Consider the following 22,045-nt stretch of genomic DNA (forward strand, 5'->3'; position numbering starts at 1 on the left):
AAATGATGAACATAAGATAACTCAAAGCGAAATAGGGAGATGATCACTACCTAGGCTTACCAGGTCCCTTTGCTCCACCGGCGGGAGCTCTTCAGCAGCGCACGACGTGCACGACTTCCTCGCACGACGCGCCCATGTCACTTCCGGGTTTACTCGGAAGTGACACAGATGCTCTATCAATCTCTGCCAAAACTCTATGGTTTGCTAGAGCATCCACATCACTTCCGGGTAAAACTGGAAGTGACGTGGGCACATCGCGCGAGCACACGTGCACGTGTTGCCCGCCTGCCCTCAGGTGGTTGGTGGGCAGCCCGGTGGATTGGTGGGATTTTACCCACCACCACTGGGCACTTGGCAACCCTATCACTACCCATATAGTCACAGACTTTCATACTATTAATTAAATGCAAAAGGTCCAATGAGACCAGGTAGTAGTCAATAACACTTGATACCATTTTGTTCAAAAAACATAAAATCTTCATTTGGATCGACCTCGAATCCTTAGAAGTTCTATCGTACCACAACAAGCTCAAAAAGTCTTCATCAAAAGTCCCTTTCCATTTTTGAAAAAGTATGTTATCATCCTGCCCTATCCATGCATTAAAGTTACCATCCATAAGAATTGGAATAGTTGGGTAGCTATTTTTAATGTCATCAAATAATTCTCCCAATTGAGTCCAATTCTGTACACCACTACTTGATTTAGCAAGGGGTATATAGATGGAAAATAGAATCAAACAGACGGAAGTCAGATTTAGCCTAATTACAAGAGCCAACTCATTGGCAATGAGGAAATCAATCAATTTTGTGCTCGGAGAAGTAGGAATAAGAGAAGACAAGCCAGCACAAGGGCGGCCCATAGGTCTTTTGATTGCATTCGGAGAAAAATAAGAGAAGAAAAATCTAATCGGTAGCCTAGGTTTCCTGTACAAAAATAACATCAAAAGCTGAAAAAGGATAATGTATCAAAGCCAATAATCCAGCATCATTCCAGCACAGAAGTTTACAACAAGGAAAGAGTCAATCCTCATCAGGAAGAACTATAGGAGAGGACTCTGAAGGTGAATTTGCATTTACAATAGGGGTGGAAAGTTATTATTGTTGGTTCCAAAGGAATTGGAACATTGCCCTTAAGTAAGGTGGAATCATGGGAAGGCTTCTTTGCTAAGTAAGTAATGATGTCACCCATTAGGTTGGATTTAGATTGATTCTCAGATTTGTTAGGAAATGTAGGAACCTTCGTATTAGCTGGTAATATTTGATCCTAAATTTGCCTAATCTGGGTGAGACTGTCCTTAAGGTTCCCCAGCCTATCAGTTATATTACTTTGTTCCTCTGCTGGGAGAATGCAAAAAGAGTGAATTAAATTTGAACCTGCATTATCAAATATAAAATCCTTCAACATAGTTGGTAGCATAGGGGGACATTTAGAAGATGCCAATAGCCTGGTATTAGAAGAACATAAGAACATAAGAAAGGCCCTGCTTGATCAGACCAAGGCCCATCAAGTCCAGCAGTCTGTTCACACAGTGGCCAACCAGGTGCCTTTAGGAAGCCACAAACGACGAGTGCAGCAGCACCATCCTGCCTGTGTTCCACTGCACCCAAAATAACAGGCATGCTCCTCTGATACTAGAGAGAATAGGCATGCATCATGACTAGTATCCATTCTAACTAATAACCATGAATACCCCTCTCCTCCATGAATATGTCCACTCCCCTCTTAAAGCCCTCCAAGCTGGCAGCCATCACCACATCCTGGGGCAGGGAGTTCCACAATTTAACTATGCGTTGTGTGAAAAAATATTTCCTTTTATCTGTTTTGAATCTCTCGCTCATTGCCAATGAGTTACAATTCATGGAGTTTCGATTCTGGTCAGCTGGAAGGACACTCTTGATTTTAGAAAAGGGAAAGAGTCCAGTAGCACCTTAAAGACTAACAAAAATATTTTCTCTTGATTTTAAACAGAGATAAATCTATCAGAGTCTTTTAGCCCTTATGTAACCCAGCTTCATGCTGAGAGGCAAATTTAACTGAATTATTTACCAGGGACATTGATAGGGCTTTGGTCAGAAACAAGGGTGCTATTGCTGATGTATGAAAGCATTTGTTAGGAAAAAAATCAAAATGAGTTAAACCACTCTTGATTGCCTAAAATCAGCACAGGGGTCCGAGGAGAGTAAAAAGTCAGGGACAACCAATCTTCTTTTAGTAAGCACGAAAGTCTATAAAAATATTTCAAATCAATATCCCTAGGATGACACTGCGGTAGAAATGCTAGGTGCTTTTTAATGCTCTATTTCCTTGCCAATCCATGATCCATCCCTGATAGGGGTGTATAGCTAAGGTAATCCTGAATCTATCAGGAATAAGAGTGAAGTGGTCAAACCTTTGTATAGTGCATCTGGGGTGGGATTTTAATTTGTTCATAAAACCAGCAGAATTGTTCCTCTCAAGATGGCTTTTAGACCCAAAATCAAGAGGATTAAAAGATTAAAGTTGTGCTGCCAAGGAATTAATCTTATCGTATATCTTCTGCAGAGTTTCAAAAATCAAAAATGTCTGGGATGCTAATAGACTTCAGGTGTCACAATGATCAAGCTTATCCTCCCCCTCAGCAAGGGCCTGAAGTTTGTCTGCAGCTGAGGCTATATTAGGAACAGAGGTAGGGCTCAGGCTAAGTAATGCATTTTCCTGAACCTTTTTTTCTTCTGTGTCGATATAATCAAGAAACACATCTTGAAGCACCTGAAACCTATTACTGGTTTTAACTCCAAAAGTAAAAAAATATTCCAGCTTACTTTGGTTGGTAGAAGGGAGGTTTTCAATGTGTGAGTGAAACCCATATCAGATGGCAAATAGTGGTCCAGTATATAATAACAAAATGTAATATTAAAACTCGGTATACATGTATGGAATGAATAAAATGGCTAACAATAGCTGGCAGCGGCTATTTAAAACAATCCATTAATTATTTACAATAACATAATAAATGACACACCTGCCCCAATCTATTTTATTTTAAAAAAATATTTTAAATTTTATTTTAAATTTTATTTTATTTTAAAAATTTCTAACCCACCCTCCCTGGCCAAGGCTGGGCTCAGGGCGGGTAACAACATTAAAAGTACAAATAGCCATAACAATAAAACATCTAAAACCATAAATACAATCTCCTAAATTATTAAAACATAGGGTTGCCAAGTCCCTCTTTGCCACCGGAGGGAGGTTTTTGGGACGGAGCCTGAAGAGGGCGGGGTTTGCGGAGGGGAGGGACTTCAATGCCATAGAGTCCAATTGCCAAAGTGACCGTGTTCTCCAGGTGAACAGATCTCTATCAGCTGAAGATCAGTTGTAAAGCAGGAGATTTCCAGCTATTACTTGGAGGTAGGGAACCCTATTAAAACAGATGGTCGCCATTTAATATAGTGCCTGCTGCAGCAAAAACATGGCGAAACCTAGTCGAACCAAGTCATCAACCTACCCACTATAGCATCAGTTGTGAAAGTGGAGGGGGGGAGTAGGGAGGCCAGCATTGATATCGCCTGTGGCTGTCCTCAGTTATAGGCCTGGTGGAATAGCTCTGTCTTACAGGCCTTGCAGAACTCTTTCAGGTCCCACAGGGCCCTGATGTCACCAGACAGAGCATCCCACCAGGCCAGAGCCAGGGCGAAAAAGGCCGTAGCTCTAGTCCAGTACAGCCACACATTCCTAGGGTTGGGGACCACCAACAATTTGCTATCAGCCGAAGGCAATGTCCTGGGTGGGTGGGTCCCCTTATACCAGGACAGGCAGTCCCGAAGATACGAAGGTCCCAGACCATGTAAGGCTTTATAGGTCAAAACCATATATATCTCGGCTTTTACTACATTCTACATGACTATTAACTGCTACCTACTAGCTACAGGCCACAGGCAAGGCAAAGTGAAGCAGAAACTTCAAAAGATCAAAAGAAGGATAAACAAAAGAAATACAAAATAACAGAAAAGGAAAAGATAAGATAAATTAAATTAAAAATCCAGCAAGACTCTGCTTGAAAAACACAGCCAGAACCTAGGGATATTCCTAACTTTAACTAAATAACAAAAACCACCTAAACAGATACTAAATAAACCCCCCAATCTCCAGTTTGAATGAGATCAATCCTAACAATTCTAGCAAAAAAACCCCCTAACAAAATAAGCAGCAGAGCTAATTAAAAAGGCTGCCACACCCCTACAGGGAGGGGAGAGAAAAAGCAAGTCTCCTGCTAGATGTATGATATAGAAGTAAAAATAACAGCCAATTAAAGAGGATAAGAACCAATTTAAAATAACAAAATAGCAAAATGAAACCTAAAAAACCCCTACATAAAACAACCTAGGAGTAAACTAAGATACAAAAATAAAATGAAATGTAACTCTTCAGCATGGAGCTGAATCTCATTTAAAATAGTTTAATCCAAATTCCCAAGGAATCTCTCCTAGCCATTTTGGGTAGATGATAGACAGTGTATATGAGGGGGCATAATGGATACAAGTGGGATAATATAATCACAAGTGCTATGGAGCCCATCATTATCTCACAAGGCACCACCTTTTGATATTGCTAATCTAAATTGGAATCGGTAAATGATGCCCCAGCCAGCCCGGTTTCAAAAGCCACTAAGAAGTCCAAGAGCATCAACAATGTCTAAAACCAGACCTGATGATGGATTGAAATGGATCTAGAGAATCTGTCTCATACCAATGTATCAATGTGCCATACCAGATGAAAGGTTTCATGACTGTGTCTTCTCATTTCCTTTAAAAAAGCTAAGTTGCTGTGATAGTCCCAGGTTGGGGCTCCATGGTGAGAGGAGAGGAAGTTTAATTTTTTTCTCCATGTGATTTTGCATATCAAAGATGACCCCGTTATAGTGTTATTTGTCCTGGAAGAAGGGGGGGGGGTAATGAGTACCTGTCTCCCTCCCCTCATTCAATGGTAATAACTGCAAAGGGTGTTGATAGGTGAAATAGGGTTGCCAACCTCCAGGTACTAGCTGGAGATCTCTTGCTATTACAACAGTTCAGCTGGAGAAAATGGCCGCTTTGGCCATTGGACTCTATGGCATTGAAGTCTCTCCCCTCCCCACCCCACCCCTCCTCAGGCTCCACCCAAAAAACCTCATGCCAGTGATGAAGAGGGACCTGGTAACCCTAAGGATTAGAATGATTAAACCTCCTCTGCCCTTCCCGAGAAACTATTTAGAGAAATCTGGCCACGGATAATGTGCTTCTCATAAGTGGAGAGCAGGAAGAGATCTTTGGCAAAGGATTAAGAGGAGTGTGACGCATCGGTGGTAATACTAATCACTGGCAATTCCAAGCTGCATTACAGACTTACATTCCAATAAGTGTGGGTAGGGGTATGTATGTAGAAGGGAGTTAGGTTACGAATCTCTGAAAGATAGCTGAAAACCTCTAAGTAAAAGTGAATAGTTGCCCGGGCTGTGTAACCGTGGTCTTGGAATTTTCTTTCCTGACGTTTCGCCAGCAACTGTGGCAGGCATCTTCAGAGTAGTAACACTGAAGGACAGTGTCTCTCAGTGTCAAATGTGTAGGAAGATATAGTCAGAAAGGGGTTGGGCTTGAGCTGAGTCATTGTCCTGCAAAAGTAATGTGCTAATCATTGTCCTGTAAGTATCAAGATAATGTGCTAATGAGGGTGTGGTATGTTAATATGGAACCATTGTATCCTGAAGTGATCTGTTAATGTGTGAAGTCCAAAGCTTATCTCCATGGCTATTGTTGACTATAGTCTTGTAGGATAACCTACAAGAACCAATGAACTCTGACCGTGAAAGCCTTTGACAATATTGTGAATAGTTGCATTTCTTTATTTACATACACTACTTGATAATCCACTACTTTCAGGTCCCAATTACTTCTGCTGGAGTTAATCTTTGATTGTGTGATGTTGGTTATCATTTAAGGTAGTAATGACTTCCATATAGGGATGACGGTCTCTAGGTGGCACCTGGGGATCCCTCGGAATTACAGTTTATCTCCAGATTACAGAGATCAGTTCCCCTGGAGAAAATGGCTGCTTTGGACAGTGGACTCTATGGCATTGTACCCCACTGAAGTCCCACTCCTCCCCAGGCTCCGTACCCAAATCTCCAGGAGTTTTCTGACTTTGATTTGGCAACCCTACACCCATCCCCCACTGGTGGCCAGGGATGAGCTGGCAACCCTACTTCCATGAGTAAATTCTATTCAAAATATCTGATTTAGGGTTGCCAACCTCCAAGTGGGGCCTGGAGATCTCCCACAACTGATCTTTAGAGGTTAGTTCCCCTGGTGAAAATGGCTGCTCTGGTGGGTGGACTCTATGGCAATATACCCTGCTGAGGTCCTCCCCTCCCAATTCCTGCCCTCCCCAGGCTCCACCCCAAAATCTCCAGTTATTCCCCAACCCAGAGCTGGCAACCCTAATCTGACTCTTAAATATGGTGGGGGGGAGCTGTTAGAGAAAATCTTGTTACATAGAGACTTCTAATAATGGTGGAATACAGCTGTGCCTTCCTAGCCCAGGCATATCTCTGGACCCTCAAGTCGTCTGAACTTACAGATGACATCTGTATGGGACTTTGGCGAATAACAGTAAAGACGTGCTTGAACTGCACGGTTGATTTCGTACAGAAACCCACCATTTCCCTGTGTACGGTTCATACTGCATTTTAAGCACAGAAATCCTGTGGTTGGCGGGCTTGAAAATGGGATAGGTGTGCTTGGCGAGCAGGAAAGGCACTCCTCCAGAGTGCATCGCCACTGCCTGGCAAGAAAACAATTTGCATGAACCCAAGCTGAGTGCGGCCTACCTAAGTCAATGTCGGTGCTATCCAGGCACAGCAGACGGCAAGAAAATGAGCACGCTGGGCGTAAAGTATGTACAAGGGGCATAGAAGTATGAAATTGTCTATAGATAAAAATTGCTTATTATAATGGTCCTTGAGATAGCTGATGGATGCCTCTGTTTCCTTCAGTGACTGTGTTCACTGTTTGTGTAACCGTTGTAGGCATCCTGTTTTTATTTTAAAAAATGGCCTCATCTCTCTTTGATTGTTTTTTCCCTCCTCATTTAAAACTGCCTAACCAGAAAACCTTCTTAAATAGTATTGGAAGAGATGCATTAAAATATATACATAACCCTGTTCAATATCTGAAACTTAGGCTTTGAAACTCTTTTAAAAAATAAACAAACACAAACCTTCGAAAGGGTGACTGCCTTTTAATTCCCGCTGAACTGGTTGCATACTGTGCCATTAAACCAAAGGTGCTTTGAAAGTCTTGCATTTAGTTCCAGGAAATGTTTGCGTGAATGGGTTATGGTGAAGGTTGCAGAAACTGACACAATAAAAAGGGCTGTGTTCCCAATGCTTGTCTTCCTCCCGTTTCTAGAACACCATTAAAATAAAGAGAACGACCTAGCTGCTTCAAATTCACTACTGTGCCAGTGTGTTTCACATTCCTCAGTCTTATTTTAAGACAACAGCCTTTGGGCTGTGTTCTAGGAACCATAGCATTCCTTGGCAGCTCCCCTGGGCATCTTTAACTGAGAACGTCAGAAACTGTAAAAACAAAACAAAAAAACCAGCTTTGGTAAAGGTCCTCCCCTCTGCCACAGTTAATGTTCTCCTGCAATGCACAGCCACATACTTTTGTTGGGTTGTGTTCTACGACGCACTTTGATTCTCACAGAGATGCCCAAGAGATCTGTTTCCTGTTCTATGCAGCCTTACTGGGCATCCTAGACCATGTCCCGGAATCTTCCAGAAGGTGTTGGGTTCGGTGTAGGGATGGACAAATGTTCTACTGTTGTGAAGAAAGAAGAGCCATTCTGTTCTTGACATCAGTATTATTCTCCATTTTGGGTGCTTAAGTTTTAGCTTCAGCAGTTTCCTGGAGGCCTAGCCAACACTTAGTCCTAACAAGCAACACCTGCTTGTTACCCTAACCGATAGAACCCTCAAGGACACCAGCTCATGCCATCTTCATTATTTGAGTCAGCACATCTGAGGGAAGATGGGAGGGGGATGAGGTCGCTCTTTTTCACCTGAGAACGTCATTCCAGCACAAACCAGCTTGAACCTTCCAGAGACTTCTCCCTGGGGATTATCCTGATTGGGAGTTGGGGGTCATCTGACCTGAGTACAATAAGTTAGACTAAGCCTCATGGTGGTTACCCTTGTGGTCCCACGGGCAAATGGCTCCACGGAAAAGGGGAGAGGAGCAACAGCAAATAAACACACATACACTGTACTTTTTTGGGAAATAAATGGCCACAGCTTTTTATTGATCACAACAGAATGGAGCATTGGTGGAAAACCATGGGGGCGGATCCATGTATCGGATCACCACCCTGTCATCCGATGTATCGAAAGCATCGATAAACGGCCCAACCTCCTGTTGGTGCAGCACCGGAGTAGCACGTAAGTGGCCCACCAAGACGGGCATCTCTTTGTGAAGCCAGCGCCACCTAAGATTGGAGCACCCAACACAAGCCCCCGAGCTGAGCAACGCGGTTGTACTCCATCCCAAGACCCCTTATGGGGGTCCCCACAAACGGGAAGGAAATGCACCTCTTCCCATCTTGGATCAGATCCCATGCCAAAACCGCCCAAAGCTGTGACAAAGGAACTAAAACAACATAAAAAGAGGGAGGGTTGGTGGGTCTCTTCGCCGTCCCCCACACAAGAAGGATGGTTTCCGGGCTGTGCGCTCTTTGAATAGAGCAGGGAGGGGCCTGGGCCAGGGGGCCGCCCTGACATAATTCCTCTGAGCCTCAACCCGATCGGCCAGGAAGTTGTGGGACGAGCGAGCCCTTGCGAGACGAGCAGCGAGCAGCAGCCCCGTTTCCAGGGGACCCACCTCCTTCTCCTTTGCAGCCGGCCAGGGTAAGCCCACAAGTCTCGACCTGATTATTCAGGTCGTTTTTTTTTTAGCTTAACTATCCTATTCTACTTTCCTCCACAATGCTTCAACTCCAGCAAGTTATTTTGCAGCCTGAAACTACATCTTTAAAGATTTTAAGAGCAGCAGCTATATAACAGCTTAGTAAGTATATTATAGCCAGCTAAGACTTGGTTATTTTCTTTGCCAGTATGCCTTATGTCTATGTAACTGTGTTTTAATCAGCTTTTGAACTTTTTACTGTCAATAAAGCTTTTTTCAGCTTTTAAGGATTGTTGCGTTTACTGACCTGGCCCAGTTACTCCACAAACGTGTATGGGGTTCAGTCGTGACAACTGTGTATTTGTTCCATAGTTTTGGTGCATCCAGTGTTTTATTTCACATCCTTTCAATTGTTCACTGGGAATTTGGCGCTCTTCACTTTTGTGAATTTTACACATTTCAATAAATATTTTATTGCATATCCAATTCCATATCCAATTCCAAACATATGGTGATGGAAAGTGCTGTCAAGTTGCAGCTGACTTTTCAAGGCAAGAGACAAACAGAGATGGTTTGTCATTGCCCGTCTCAATGTAGCCACCCTGGACTTACTTGGTGGTCTTCAATCCAAGTATTAAGCAGGGTAGCGTGGCCCATCCGTAGGGGTGCCAACCTCCAAGTAATAGATGGAAATCTCCTGCTATTACAATTGATCTTCAGCTGATAGAGATCGGTTCACCTGGAGAACACGGCCGCTTTGGCAATTGGACTCTATGGCCTTGTAGTCCCTCCCCTCCCCAAACCCCACCCTCCTCAGGCTCTGCCCCAAAAACCTCCCACCGGTGGCGAAGAGGGACCTGGCAACCCTACCCATCCAGGTCAGGGTATCAAAATATATATCTTCCCTACAAAAAAATCTGAGATACCCAAGTAGAAATTGTGTGGCAAGCACATTCATGCAGTTCCATGATTTGTAAATTTTGGGTTAAAACAACATATTAAGGGGGAAATTCTTAACAGCGAGGAATTTAGAAGTATTCTGAGACAACTCTTCTTCTTTGTCTTTTTGTCAACACCCAATGAACAGCAAAGAATGCACAGCCCATTCTGAGATGTGATGTGATGTGACCTTGGTCTCACAGCCAGTCACTGTGAGCAAAAAATACAAACAAATTAAATTGATGGGATAAAAGCTAACCTGGATTTAAAAGCAAGTCCAAAAAAGATATTATGTTCTCAACCCATTGGTTATTTAGCAGCTGTTCTTCTAGATTACAGATGTGCTAGAATATTTCTTCATTTAATTAACGTTCAGTAGGTTTGCAGATAAGATGTTTGCAGAAAAAATTCAAGAGAGACATATACCCTTTTCTCCTTCCTGTGGTTGTGTAATTGAATAAAAACTCTCTGAAGTTCTTCAACAAAATGAAACTTTGAGTAGATTAGATAATTTAGTTAACGAAAAGCAGATATATGTTCATTCCAAGATTACAGCCGAGACGGATAGGAGTGAAACACAAATAAAGCATCCAGCCTATTTTGCATCCCCAGAGAGTGTTTAAATAGATTAATTTGCAGATCAGATGTTTTGGATTTAATCTAAACCATTCAATGCTGATTTGATTTAAAGAAAACTTCCTCTGGAGAGATTAACTCATCCCAAGGTTGATCTCTATTAGACACATGTTTATGACATGAAAGTGAAGCCTGAGCTCCGGAAAGTGCAGGAGAGAATGTGCGCAGAATAACAACCACTTGAGCTTCCGTAAATGAAAGGACGGCCACGCAGGCCTTTTATATCTGTGCCTGAGACGGATTGACTGCAGCGTTCGGGGGGGTGTTGTTCTTCAGTTATTAGAAGAGGAAGTTTATTCTTTAATGCTGTTTTCCTATTTAAAACAGTGGCAGTCTTTTTGTTTCTGGTATATTGCTTCTGAACTACACTGGCAGGCTGATAAATCAGATCACCAACCATACATAATTTATTTCGGTAGGTAACTGGCTGCGCTGTACAGAATACAAATATGTTTTGAATGCTGTTCTGTACACCGCATACTTGACCAGGTTTTTTTTAACTGACTCGGTGTATGAAACCTACACTGTAGCCTAAATCCTGAAATTCCGCCTGAATGTATACGCTTTATGAAATATTAATGCTAGGCAGTGGTTGTAGACATGACTCTAATCTCTGTGGCTGCCTTGCCATTTTGTGGAAGGGTATGTATGCATGCCTGCTGACACTAACCAATCAAATATACCTGCAATACAAAATTAATTTTGTGAACGTTCAAAACTATGTGTATGTGTGAGCGTGTCATTCCATAATTCGGACATCTACAGCTGAATTGCATTTATTCGACTGTCAGCATTCATAATGGCATATACTCCGTTGAAGTAATTTTGCATTCTTTGTACATTGCACATAGCTTTGTTTCTGTTTTTAAATAGAGGAGTATCCGTAATTGGATTAGCAATCGATGGTCACAAAGATTCTTGCTGAAAGAGCTTCATTTATTTGATATCATGTAGCAAATTCACATCTTGTCTCGCAGACAGTAATGGATTTTACAAAACATGATGAGTGTTGGGCTGTCTCTCTGACATTGCACAACACAATGTCCTTGCTCTGAAATGATGTGACACAATTTGACTTATATCTTTCCTTGCAAACCCACAACTGGTTAATGGTTTTTTAGCAAGATATATTAGCTAACATATCTTCTTAGGACTTGTTTACGTGCTTTAATATTATCACCATAGTTTCTTTAACCTTTTTGGTGTGTGTTGGAGGGCACATTTAGATTAGGATCGCCAGTTACAGGTTGGGAGATTTGGGGGTGGAAGGTGGGGTTTGGAGAGGGGAGGGTCCTCAGTGGGGTAGAGTCAGAGAACTTCACACCCCACCTGGAGGCTGGCAGCCCTAATTTGGGTGGGGTGTGTGTATGGAGAAATGAAATATCAGGAGAAATGAGAGTTCCCTCCCCCATTATGATATATGTATAGGGTTGCCTCTTCGCCACCAGTGGGAGGTTTTTGAGGTGGAGCCTGAGGAGGGCGGGGTTTGGAGAGGAAAGGGAATTCAATGCCATAGAGTCCAATTGCCATAGCGGCCATTTTCTCCAGGTAAATTGCTCTCTATCAGCTGGAGATCAGTTGAAATAGCAGATCTCCTGCTACTACCTGGAGGTTGGCAACCCTATATATGTAGCACCACAGACTTGAACACATAAACACATGAAGCTGCCTTATACTGAATCAGACCTTTGGTCCATCAAAGTCAGTATTGTCTACTCAGACTGGCAGCGGCTCTCCAGGGTCTCAGGCAGGGGTCTTTCACATCACCTACTTGCCTAGTCCCTTTAATTGGATATGCCAGGGATTGAACCTGGGACCTTCTGCATGCCAAGCAGATGCTCTATGACTGAGCCACAGCCACTCCTTGGTTCAGTCGTGCATGCACCCAGCTACATTTCTGTACATCTGGTTATTGTGAAATTTAATTTAATTTAACATTAATCTGCATTGCATTCACTTTATACGGCTACAAATGTTTTATCTTTTCTGCTACATCAGTGATGGCTCACTCACACATTACTGGATATTGTAGCCCCAACAAGTATGAACTAGTACAGAGATACTATGAGGAAGAAATAGAGATGTCTGCCTTCCTTCCTGCCTGCCTGTGTTGGATAGGGTTGCCAGCTTCAAGTTGGGAAATCCCTGGAGATGTTGTGGTGGAGCCTAAGGATGTTGGAATTTGGGGATGGGAGGGATTTCAAGGGGGAAAAGTGTTTATTGCTACAGATTGAGCCACAGTCCACAGAAAATAACTATCAGTGCCTAGTGGTTACAGATCTAAGGAAAAGAACATAAAATATAAATTTAAGCTAATTTAACAATGCAGAACAGTTACCTCTGACAATCTGGCCTGGCTGAATATGGAACAAATACATCATCAAACACCCTCCTGCTCCTTGCAGAGGAATCTGGCTCCCAGTATTTGGACAAAACATTTGGGCAAAGTATTTGAAGAAAGCACAACAGATGATTCAGCCTTTTAAAACTTCCTGCTCTTTGTTGGTGGAAAACTTCTCCTAATCCAGATTTAGGGGCCTTCTCTCATTGTAAGGTGCACCCCAAATTCCCTCTAGTCGTTCTTAGGGTTGCCAGGTCTCTCTTTGCCACCGGTGGGAGGTTTTTGGGGCAGAGCCTGAGGAGGGCGGGGTTTGGGGAGGGGAGGGACTTCAATGCCATAGAGTCCAATTGCCAAAGTGACCATTTTCTCCAGGGGAACTGATCTCTATCAGCTGGAGATCAGCTGTAATAGCAGGAGATCTCCAGCTAATACCTGGAAACTGGCAACCGTAGTCATTCTGGAGGCAAAGGTGTGGAGACTCCACCTGTAGAGAGTAGTGAGGAGAACTACTCCCTCTGAGGTGGAGCAGGAAGTGTGGTAAGACCCAACCTGTAAGCTGGGACTGAGTAAAACTGTGTTGAACTGTTTTTTGCAGGTCAGTGGAATTCTTAGGGTGAAAGGGGGACATGGAGTCTTGGCTACTACCACCTTGTTTGCGAGGCACACTTACCCTATTTCAGCAGTGGGGAACATACTATGTATGGGCAAGATGTGAGATAGAAATGGTAACGTGATCACTAAAATAGATTTCAGGCAGCAGCACTAAAAAGATTACTGCATTTGTTGATAGGTCTAGATTATGTGGACTGTTATATTTTTCTCATCATAAAACTATCTTATATATGTATTAAGAACTGGTTCATTTAAACCTTGATCTCCAAGTATGATGGCAGATAGAAACATTGTCAGGACAAGAGAATCTATAACATTTTCTTCCCGGAGAATCCTCTGGCTACCTCAGTCCATTCCATGCTCTAATTAGAGGAGGATTTGCCATAATAGGCCTCTGCTTCTGACTTCTACCCTCATTAATGAGGAATGGATTTCAATCTGCATACATACAGATTAATTATGGAGTATCTGTGTTAGAGATGAGGGTAGAACTGCATGGTATCTTAGCAAATTCATATTCACTGGCTTGCCTTTGTTAAGATGATACGGGAGCAACTGCAAGGGAATGTCGTGGGTGGGAGTTAGAAGGTTCTTTAACCTCTCTCCAGCCTAGAGTTATCATTGAAAATGCCTCTGCTTTCCCCCTCCTGGATTTGATTTTCTCTCCATTGGGCTTCCTTTCAACTTTGTTCCGCTGGGGAAACATAATTCAAAAATAATCCTGGGAGAATAATAATTCAAAAATATCCTGGGAGAGGCATTTTCAGGGAAGAGTTGGTGGGTGGCGTAAGGGTTAAACATTCTATCCCAGCATTTTCTCAAATGACTGTCTCATTGGCGTTACAAGAGACACTCATGGTTCCCGACACATATTATCCTCGTTTTGCTTGATGTTGTAATGAATTGGATCTATAAATACAGATTTCTTTAAAAAAAATCTTCTAGAATATAAACCATTGCTGTGCTTCAAACAGAAACTGGCACACAGCGAAGGGTGCCCTGCCAATGCATTATGATAATAGCAAACAGCTTTATAATTTGCTTAGAAGATAAATTGACATGAGAAGAAAGGGTAGAATATGCAAAGATTTCATGCCAGTAGCCATTGCAAATCCTGTCACTTCGTAGAACCACTTACAGGGAAATAATCCCAAACAAATCATGAGCTACAGAGATCAGACTTTTTTTTTAAAAAAAGGGATGATTTTAGCTAGAACATTGCAGATATCAGCATGTGCTTAATTAGAACAATCTTCACCTAACCCACAGCTGTCAGGTCTAAGGAAAGATACTGAATGTAATGATAGATGTACTTAACAAGATATTAGTAATGTTAAAAATGAAGCTGTTCTTTTTTCCCCATCAGTATTAACAGGGAACCATCATTTAAGGTTCTAGAGCTTTTTTGTTTTGTATAAAATAAATTTATAAATTGATTTTGTTTCCCACTACATCTTTTGGGAGAAAACATAAGAAGAACCCTGCTGGATCAGACCAATGGTCCATCTAGTCCAGCATCATTTTTCACACAGTGTCCCACCAGTTGCCCTGGAGGTCTAACAGACAAGTCATAGATCTTAAAGCCTTCCTTTGATGCTGACTCCTAGTTAGGGTTGCCAGGTCCCTCTTTGCCACGGGTGGGAGGTGTTTTTGGGCAGAGCCTGAGGAGGGCAGGGTTTGGGGAGGGGAGGGGAGGGGAGGGACTTCAATGCCATAGAGTCCAATTGCCAAAGTGACCATTTTCTCCAGGGGAACTGATCTCTATCGGCTGGAGATCAGCTGTAATAGCAGGAGATCTCCAGCCAATACCTGGAGGTTGGCAACCCTACCCCTAGTGCTAGTGTTTAGAGATTTGCTGCTCCAGGTAATAGCTGGAGATCTCCTGATATTACAACTGATCTTCAGCTGACAGAGATCTGTTCACCTGGAGCAAATGGCCGCTTTGGCAATTGGACTCTATAGCATTGAAGTCTCTCCCCGAACCCCGCCCTCCTCAGGTTCCCCCCCAAAAAACCTCCTGCTGGTGGTGAAGAGGGACCTGGCAACCCTAGACATGAACTTCTTTTGTGCCTGTATTTTAGTTCATGGGATTTCATGCAAACCAATACTAATGTATTGGATCATGGGCTATGAGTATGACCCTCTGGCCCCTAGTTTCTTGGCTAGCCCTAACTGCTAGTAGGTTAGCCATCAGGAGAGTCTGTTATGGATATTATATGCTTATGAGTCTTAACCTTGTCCTGTATGGAGCTGTTCTTTAAAAGAAAAAGTGGGGGGGGGGGCAAACCTGCTTCTTCATAAATCAGAACCACCCACTTCTGTCAGATTCCCATAGTTGAATGAACAGAACTTAATGGCAACTGTTCCAGGCTGCTGATGAAATGGTAAGAACAAAATACTGGAATGTGGCTCTTCATTCATTGTAAGAAAGGTGGCATCTGCCCCAGTCTTTAAATGCATTTTATCTTTGCCTACACCAGATGGAAGAGAAAACTGATTAAAAAAAATAGGAATTCCTAAGCATCAACTTAAAAACAGTTTTTAATAGATACTGGGGGGAAAAATGACCCTCAAAGTTGTGTAAGGACAGCTGTTCAAAGCTACTTCGGAAAAAGGGAGGTGGTTTAGAACATAACATTTTGCCACTCAGTATCCACCGATAACAGGACTTCTAATGTTTTCTGCTATCTTATACAGTGTCACCTATTTTTTTATTTTCTTGCGTAATTTCAGTGAATATTTCTTATTTCACTAGTTGCATTGTGTCTTGGTGTTCTGTTCATTTTCACACTATGGCTGTGAACTTGAAATGGCCCTAGGATTCAAACCAAGGTCTCCCAGCTTCAAATACAGGATTCCTAACTAAATAGTAACAGAATTGCTCTAAGCATGGGAACGACAGCCTCAGACCCCAGAGGGACTATGCACAACCCTACTTCAAATGTTTGTGAAGTTACTATTACAGCTCTAGCAGTTAAAAGAAAGAAGGTTTGGGGCAACCCCAGACAACCTCCAAGGTGGAGAAAACTGAGAGGGCTATCTTGATCGGTGGCAGAAGTGAGCTGTCCGTGAGGGCAGTACTGAATAGTATGCCTCTCTGTCAGGAGAAGAATGTGAAGGAAGGGGGGGAAACCCCACACTTTTTACCTGAGGATTTTTTAAAGAGAGCGCTAGAAAAAAAAATTAAAATATTTTCTCTTTTTCTAGATAGCACACCAGAAGGCCCAGTGTCGAATAGGAAAGGCAGTGCATTTTACACATGTAGATATATCCCCAGGTCTTTCCTTCAGGTCCTTTTCATATCTGTGCTGGACCAACCTGTGAAAACACCTCTTCCCAATAAGGTTCTGTGATATACAGCCATCTTTGAGAGAGAGAAGGGAAAGCAAGAGAAGTTGTCATGAGGCTTCCACCCCTCTTAATTTTTTTTTAAAACTGTCTATCTTATGCACATAACTTTAGAGATGGTCTCATCTCCTGAGCCAAGCAAAAAGAATTGGGCCTCCACCCTGACACTAGACCTATTTTGAGTTTCTCATCTTGACTCGGAAATCGCTGCTCTCTTGTCCCACCCTGGGGCATTTTAAAAAGACTTTTCAACTCTCGGTAATACAAAAGTGTATGTATGTGAAAAGGTGCCTTTTTGTTGTTGCTGCTGTTAAGTCACAGCTGACTTATGGTGACCCCATGGGATTTTCAAGGCAAGAGATGTTCGGAGGTGGTTTGTCATTGCCTGCCTCCGAGTCAGGACCCTGGTCTTCCTTGGAGGTCTCCCACCCAAACACTAGCCAGGGTCAGGGCAGACCTTTATATACAGAGAAACACATGTACAATTATGTTATAATTGACAAGAGGGGATGGTATGAAGCCTTTTGAAAAGGCATTGCCTTCTTGGGTACTGACTTACTTTTCTAACCCTGCTAATAATTTCTGTTTTTTTTTATTTTCTCGATCAGGTTGTCTGGAATGAATATACCTCCTCCAATTATCAGCAACAAAAACTGGCTCCGACTTCATTTTGTAACAGACAGCAACCACCGATATCGTGGATTTAGTGCTCCTTATCAAGGTATGTTTAATGAGACCATTTCCCCCCCCCTCCTTTTCAGACCAAGAAAAAGAGTTTTACAAATGCAAGCATTTCTATCATTTAAAAAGGAGGAAAATGCCCTAATCTGTTACAGATGGATAGTTCAAATATATACAAACAATCATTCTCCTGCTGTGGGAATAACAAGGCAGTTGTAAAATTACAGTACAGACTATAGCAGATCCTTCCTGTGCTATTTCTGAGCCGTTAAGAGGCATTTGGATAGGAAAAAGAATAACATACTGAAGTGGTTCTAAATATTAGTGAAACACATCATTATCTATTGGGAGTTTGATTTTAGTATTAGTTTGCAAAAAACAGTGTACATGAACAGCATTTATCAAGTATGATCTATTTCCTTGCATGCCATATTCTTACATATTTAATTTAGAATTCTTAGATACTGTTCTCCTAAGCGTCTTTTGAAAACCAGTAAAACCAGAGAAGGCTTTAATTTGGGGGTTGCAGTGCCAGAACAAGGTCATTAGAAAAATGAAGCACTAATGAAAATGTGCATAATGTCTGACAAAGCTGTCTGCTTTTTCGACCCACACTATTTCGTAAATACATTTTAGACTATTATGTCAAGTGATCTCCAGGAAGCAGTAACCTCTCCTGACATCAAGGAGGTTTTTTTCTTCTTCATTTATCATAGCAATGTTCCCATATTGTTTACCTTGGGGGCTTTATTTGAGGCATCTTTTCAGAATGTTAGGACTTGGTGATGTATGGAAATCATTTGCATCTGCAAACTGGTTTGTAGAATCTCCATTAACATGTTGAATTTTAGACTGCCTGTACATTTTAATCTCACTCCTTTCCATTCACACAAAATATTTTTTAAGGACCTTTATAGTAGAATATTCCTTAACAATACTCTTTTTTGTGGGGGGGGGATGTAACTAGAGATCTCCGAGGGTGTAACTTCACGATATGCGCAACATGTGTGGGGTCACGGGTGTGTGACCAGACTCACAGTTAGATGTTAGACTCGCAGGGAAACTCACCTTTAAAAAAGCACATATTCACTTGGTGCCACAATGAGGGAGGGGCTTCTGTTTCTCTCCGATTCTGCTTTTGCCAGTGGAAAGGGGGCTTTTTGTCCTTTTTCTCTGGCCCCGCATATCCTTCCTAGTATGCATGGACTGAGAGACAAGAGGCAAAAAGCCCTCTGGTACCCTTTCCACTGGTGAAAGTGGGGATGGCAAGTAACGTAAGCCCCTTCTTCCCCCTCACAACACTCCTCCACAGAGACAAACAAATGCTTTTAAAGGTTAGTTCCCCCTAATGTATGTCTGACAGTTAATCCGGTTGCACAACCCTGACCCTACATATGTCAGGTTGTCGAGGATCCCCACACCTCCCAGCAAAATCCTTTTGCCAGCTTGAAGCCCTGTTAGGAGACTGGGGCAGGAAGGTGCCTCTTTGCCCTCTCCAACTCCCTAATCAACCAAATGCAAGTAACTCAGGAAATTACTGTTGAAGCACAGTATAGATATTTTAAATGAATAAATGCTTATTATGTATGGACAACTTCATACAACATTCACACAACTTTCTTTTTAATATTGTATGTCACACTAAACAATTCACACAGGACAGATGATTTCAGACATAAATCTCTGCACTGGAAAATTACTTTTTGGGATAACAAATGTGAATTTAAATAAAATGAGGTTTGTAGGTGTTCTCGTCCTTTTTCTCTAGAGCACAGCCATTTGTATGAAAATATTACATCGCTAGAACATTGCTGCATCCATTCTAGATATATCAAGAAATGGGCAAACAAGTATCTCAATAAAAGAAAGATGATCATTTAGGGAGCAAGAGTCTTCATAGATCATAATTCATCAAATTACAGAACAACTAAGGATTTTTTCAGCAGGTGGCTATCTTGAGAGGTATACTTCCTCACCTTGTCAGGGAAATAGAATACAGAATGGTCATTATTCTTCTGGGTCTTACTGCATTGTCCATCAGTATGGTTTATGGCAACTTTACAGAAGCTTTGCAACTTTGCAATTCAACAAGAGGCAATCCTAAACAGAATTTCACCCCTCTAAGCCCACTGACCTCATGTCACTTAGAACAGTGCAACTCTGCTCCAGATCTTTCACTTTGCTGGACAATTGCTGTTGCGTTTAACAGGACCCAGGTAAAACTAAGGCCGAACGGACAATAGCAGATGTGTTTTCGGGTTGCTTTGCACGGGCTGCTTCCCTAGGGGTCTTCCAGACAGATCTAGTAAATCAATAGCTCCTACGTGAGCGCACAAGTGTTTTATTTTTGTTGTGCCATTGTCATAACCCTAAAACGGTGCAGAGTTAGTTTGCTTCAAACCATTGATTTCAGCCTTATTTAAGTGAACTGCTGACTGTGTTGGATATTTTTGGAATTTAGCAATGTTGTCTGAACCAAGAATAAGATAAAAGTCGATCCTGGGGGGACAGCAAGCTATAGTTAGACGTAGGGTTGCCAGGTCCCTCCTCACAACCAGTGGGAGGTTTAGGGAGGCAGGATTAAGGGTGGCGATCAGCGTAATCTATACAGTGATGTCACTTCCACTGCCTCAGGCAAGGTCCACTAGCCCATAGCCCAGTTCCCCTGCTCAGGAAAAAAAGAGCAAAAGCACGCTCTGGGAGTAGGGTTGCCAGGTCCCTCTTTGCCACCGGCAGGAGATTTTTGGGGCAGGCCCTGAGGAGGGTGGGGTTTGGGGAGGGGAGGGACTCCAATGTCATAGAGTCCAATTGCCAAACAGGTGAACTGATCTCTAGCGGCTGGAGAGCAGTTGTAATAGCAGGAGATCTGCTATATATATATGGTCTATATTTCACCTCAGTAGCTTATAAATATTTGCACTTTGTGTATATACAGTTTCCTGTACTGTTTTTCTAAACCTTTTGGTACAAGTACAGAGGTGCCGTTTTTCTCCCCGTTACCTGGAGGTTGGCAACCCTATCTGGGAGGCACAAAACAGGCCTCCAACTGCGTAGCAGCTTGCCCTCCCCACCCAAGAACGAGCCATGACCCCAGCTTACCCAAGCCGGGGAGAGTACCAGGACCCTGATGGACATCCCCAAGTGGTGGCCAGGATCAGAGCCTCAAGATGCTCTGCACTGCAGAAAGAAGGGCAAGGCAAGCCTGACCTCCCAGAATGCTTGCAGCTGATCATCCAGCAAGCCCGGGCAGGGAGGCAGCTTGTGGCCTGCCTGACCCCAGTTACAGGGGTGGGGTCGGGGAAGCAGCTGGCTGAATGGAGGCTCTTGTGAGACCAGAGTCAGTTAGGAGGGGGAAGGGGGGAGAAACCCCTTTAAAACCCAGTGTCAGCTAAGGCCGGAGAGAATAAGAGGCTGGGCGAGCACTGGGGAACACCCGACTGGCAGCAAGGATACAAAGGAGGGAGGTGGCCTAAACTGGAAGTGATGTCTTCGCGTAGATGACACTCCCCGCCTTCCCCAGCCTGCTTCTGCCTGTCGGCCAGCTGAGAGTTGGCGGGCCGCAGAAGCAATTGGGGCTCTTCAAAAGGGGCTCTTCCTTGTCTTTTTGCAGAAGGCTATTCTTAACCTTTCTTTCTAGAATAGTCTATAACACTCTTTAGGCTAGCAAGGCAGCTAGGTTTAGCTCTTCTCTTGCTTATCCAGTTCCATATGCAAAGCTTTTGTCACTCTTTAATCACTTCAGTGTTCTGACTGCTGCCCAGGCACTCTGCCAACAGCATTGCTGCCTGTAGACCTGTCACTGGGGCTGCCAAGAGCTACTCAGAGAATCATAGAGTTGGAAGGGACCACCAGGGTCATCTAGTCCAACCCCCTGCACAATGTGGGAAATTCACAACTACCTCCCCCCCACACACCTCCAGTGCCCCATACTTCATGCCCAGAAGATGGCCAAGGTGACCTCCCTCTCATGATCTGCCTAAGGTCATAGAATCCACATTGCTGACAGATGGCCATCTAGCCTCTGCTTACAAACCTCCAGGGTAGGAGTGCTTACCACCTTCTGAGGAAGCCTGTTCCACTGAGGAACCGCTCTAACTGTTAGAAACAAAATTATATCAGCCTTCTGTCTCACATTTAGAAGAACACATGCTGGATGCTTGGTCAGGACGGCATCTGCACACTGGATATTGTAGTGCTGTTTTGATGTAGCAGTCATTCACAAATGGATGTTCTGGAGTGGACAGTTGTGAATGATGCTGTGGTACAACAACAGCATAATATCAAATGATTCATGGATGCAGCCTAGAACAGACAGAAAGCAACTGTCCTCTTATGGTAGCTTGCGTTACTCCCTGGTCCCCAGAACAACTCAGGCCCTCTTGGAATGTCATACCTGTAATCTTCATCTTTTCTTGGCCCTGGTTGTGGACATTATTTCACTTAATTGATAGATTAATCAAGTAAAGCTTTAACTGATTAAACGGCAAGAGGTTAATTTTAATCAGGGAAGACAAATCTTAATCAATACGGCTGAGTGTTAATTTGGGGTTGCTGTTTTTGGTTTTAGTTTAA

General features: G+C 42.9%; 1 protein-coding gene across 1 annotated transcript in view; it reads left to right on the forward strand.

The window, feature by feature from the left end:
* The window catches only part of CSMD3 (CUB and Sushi multiple domains 3), a 712,581-nt gene that overhangs the window by 304,602 nt on the left and 385,934 nt on the right, over positions 1–22,045 (forward strand). The window contains exon 6 of the mRNA XM_056854045.1: positions 17,401–17,513. Coding sequence (XP_056710023.1) covers positions 17,401–17,513 — 113 coding nt within the window. The remainder of the gene's footprint in view (positions 1–17,400; positions 17,514–22,045) is intronic.

This window comes from Euleptes europaea, chromosome 8, assembly GCF_029931775.1.
Source record: "Euleptes europaea isolate rEulEur1 chromosome 8, rEulEur1.hap1, whole genome shotgun sequence".
Lineage (NCBI taxonomy): Eukaryota > Metazoa > Chordata > Lepidosauria > Squamata > Sphaerodactylidae > Euleptes > Euleptes europaea.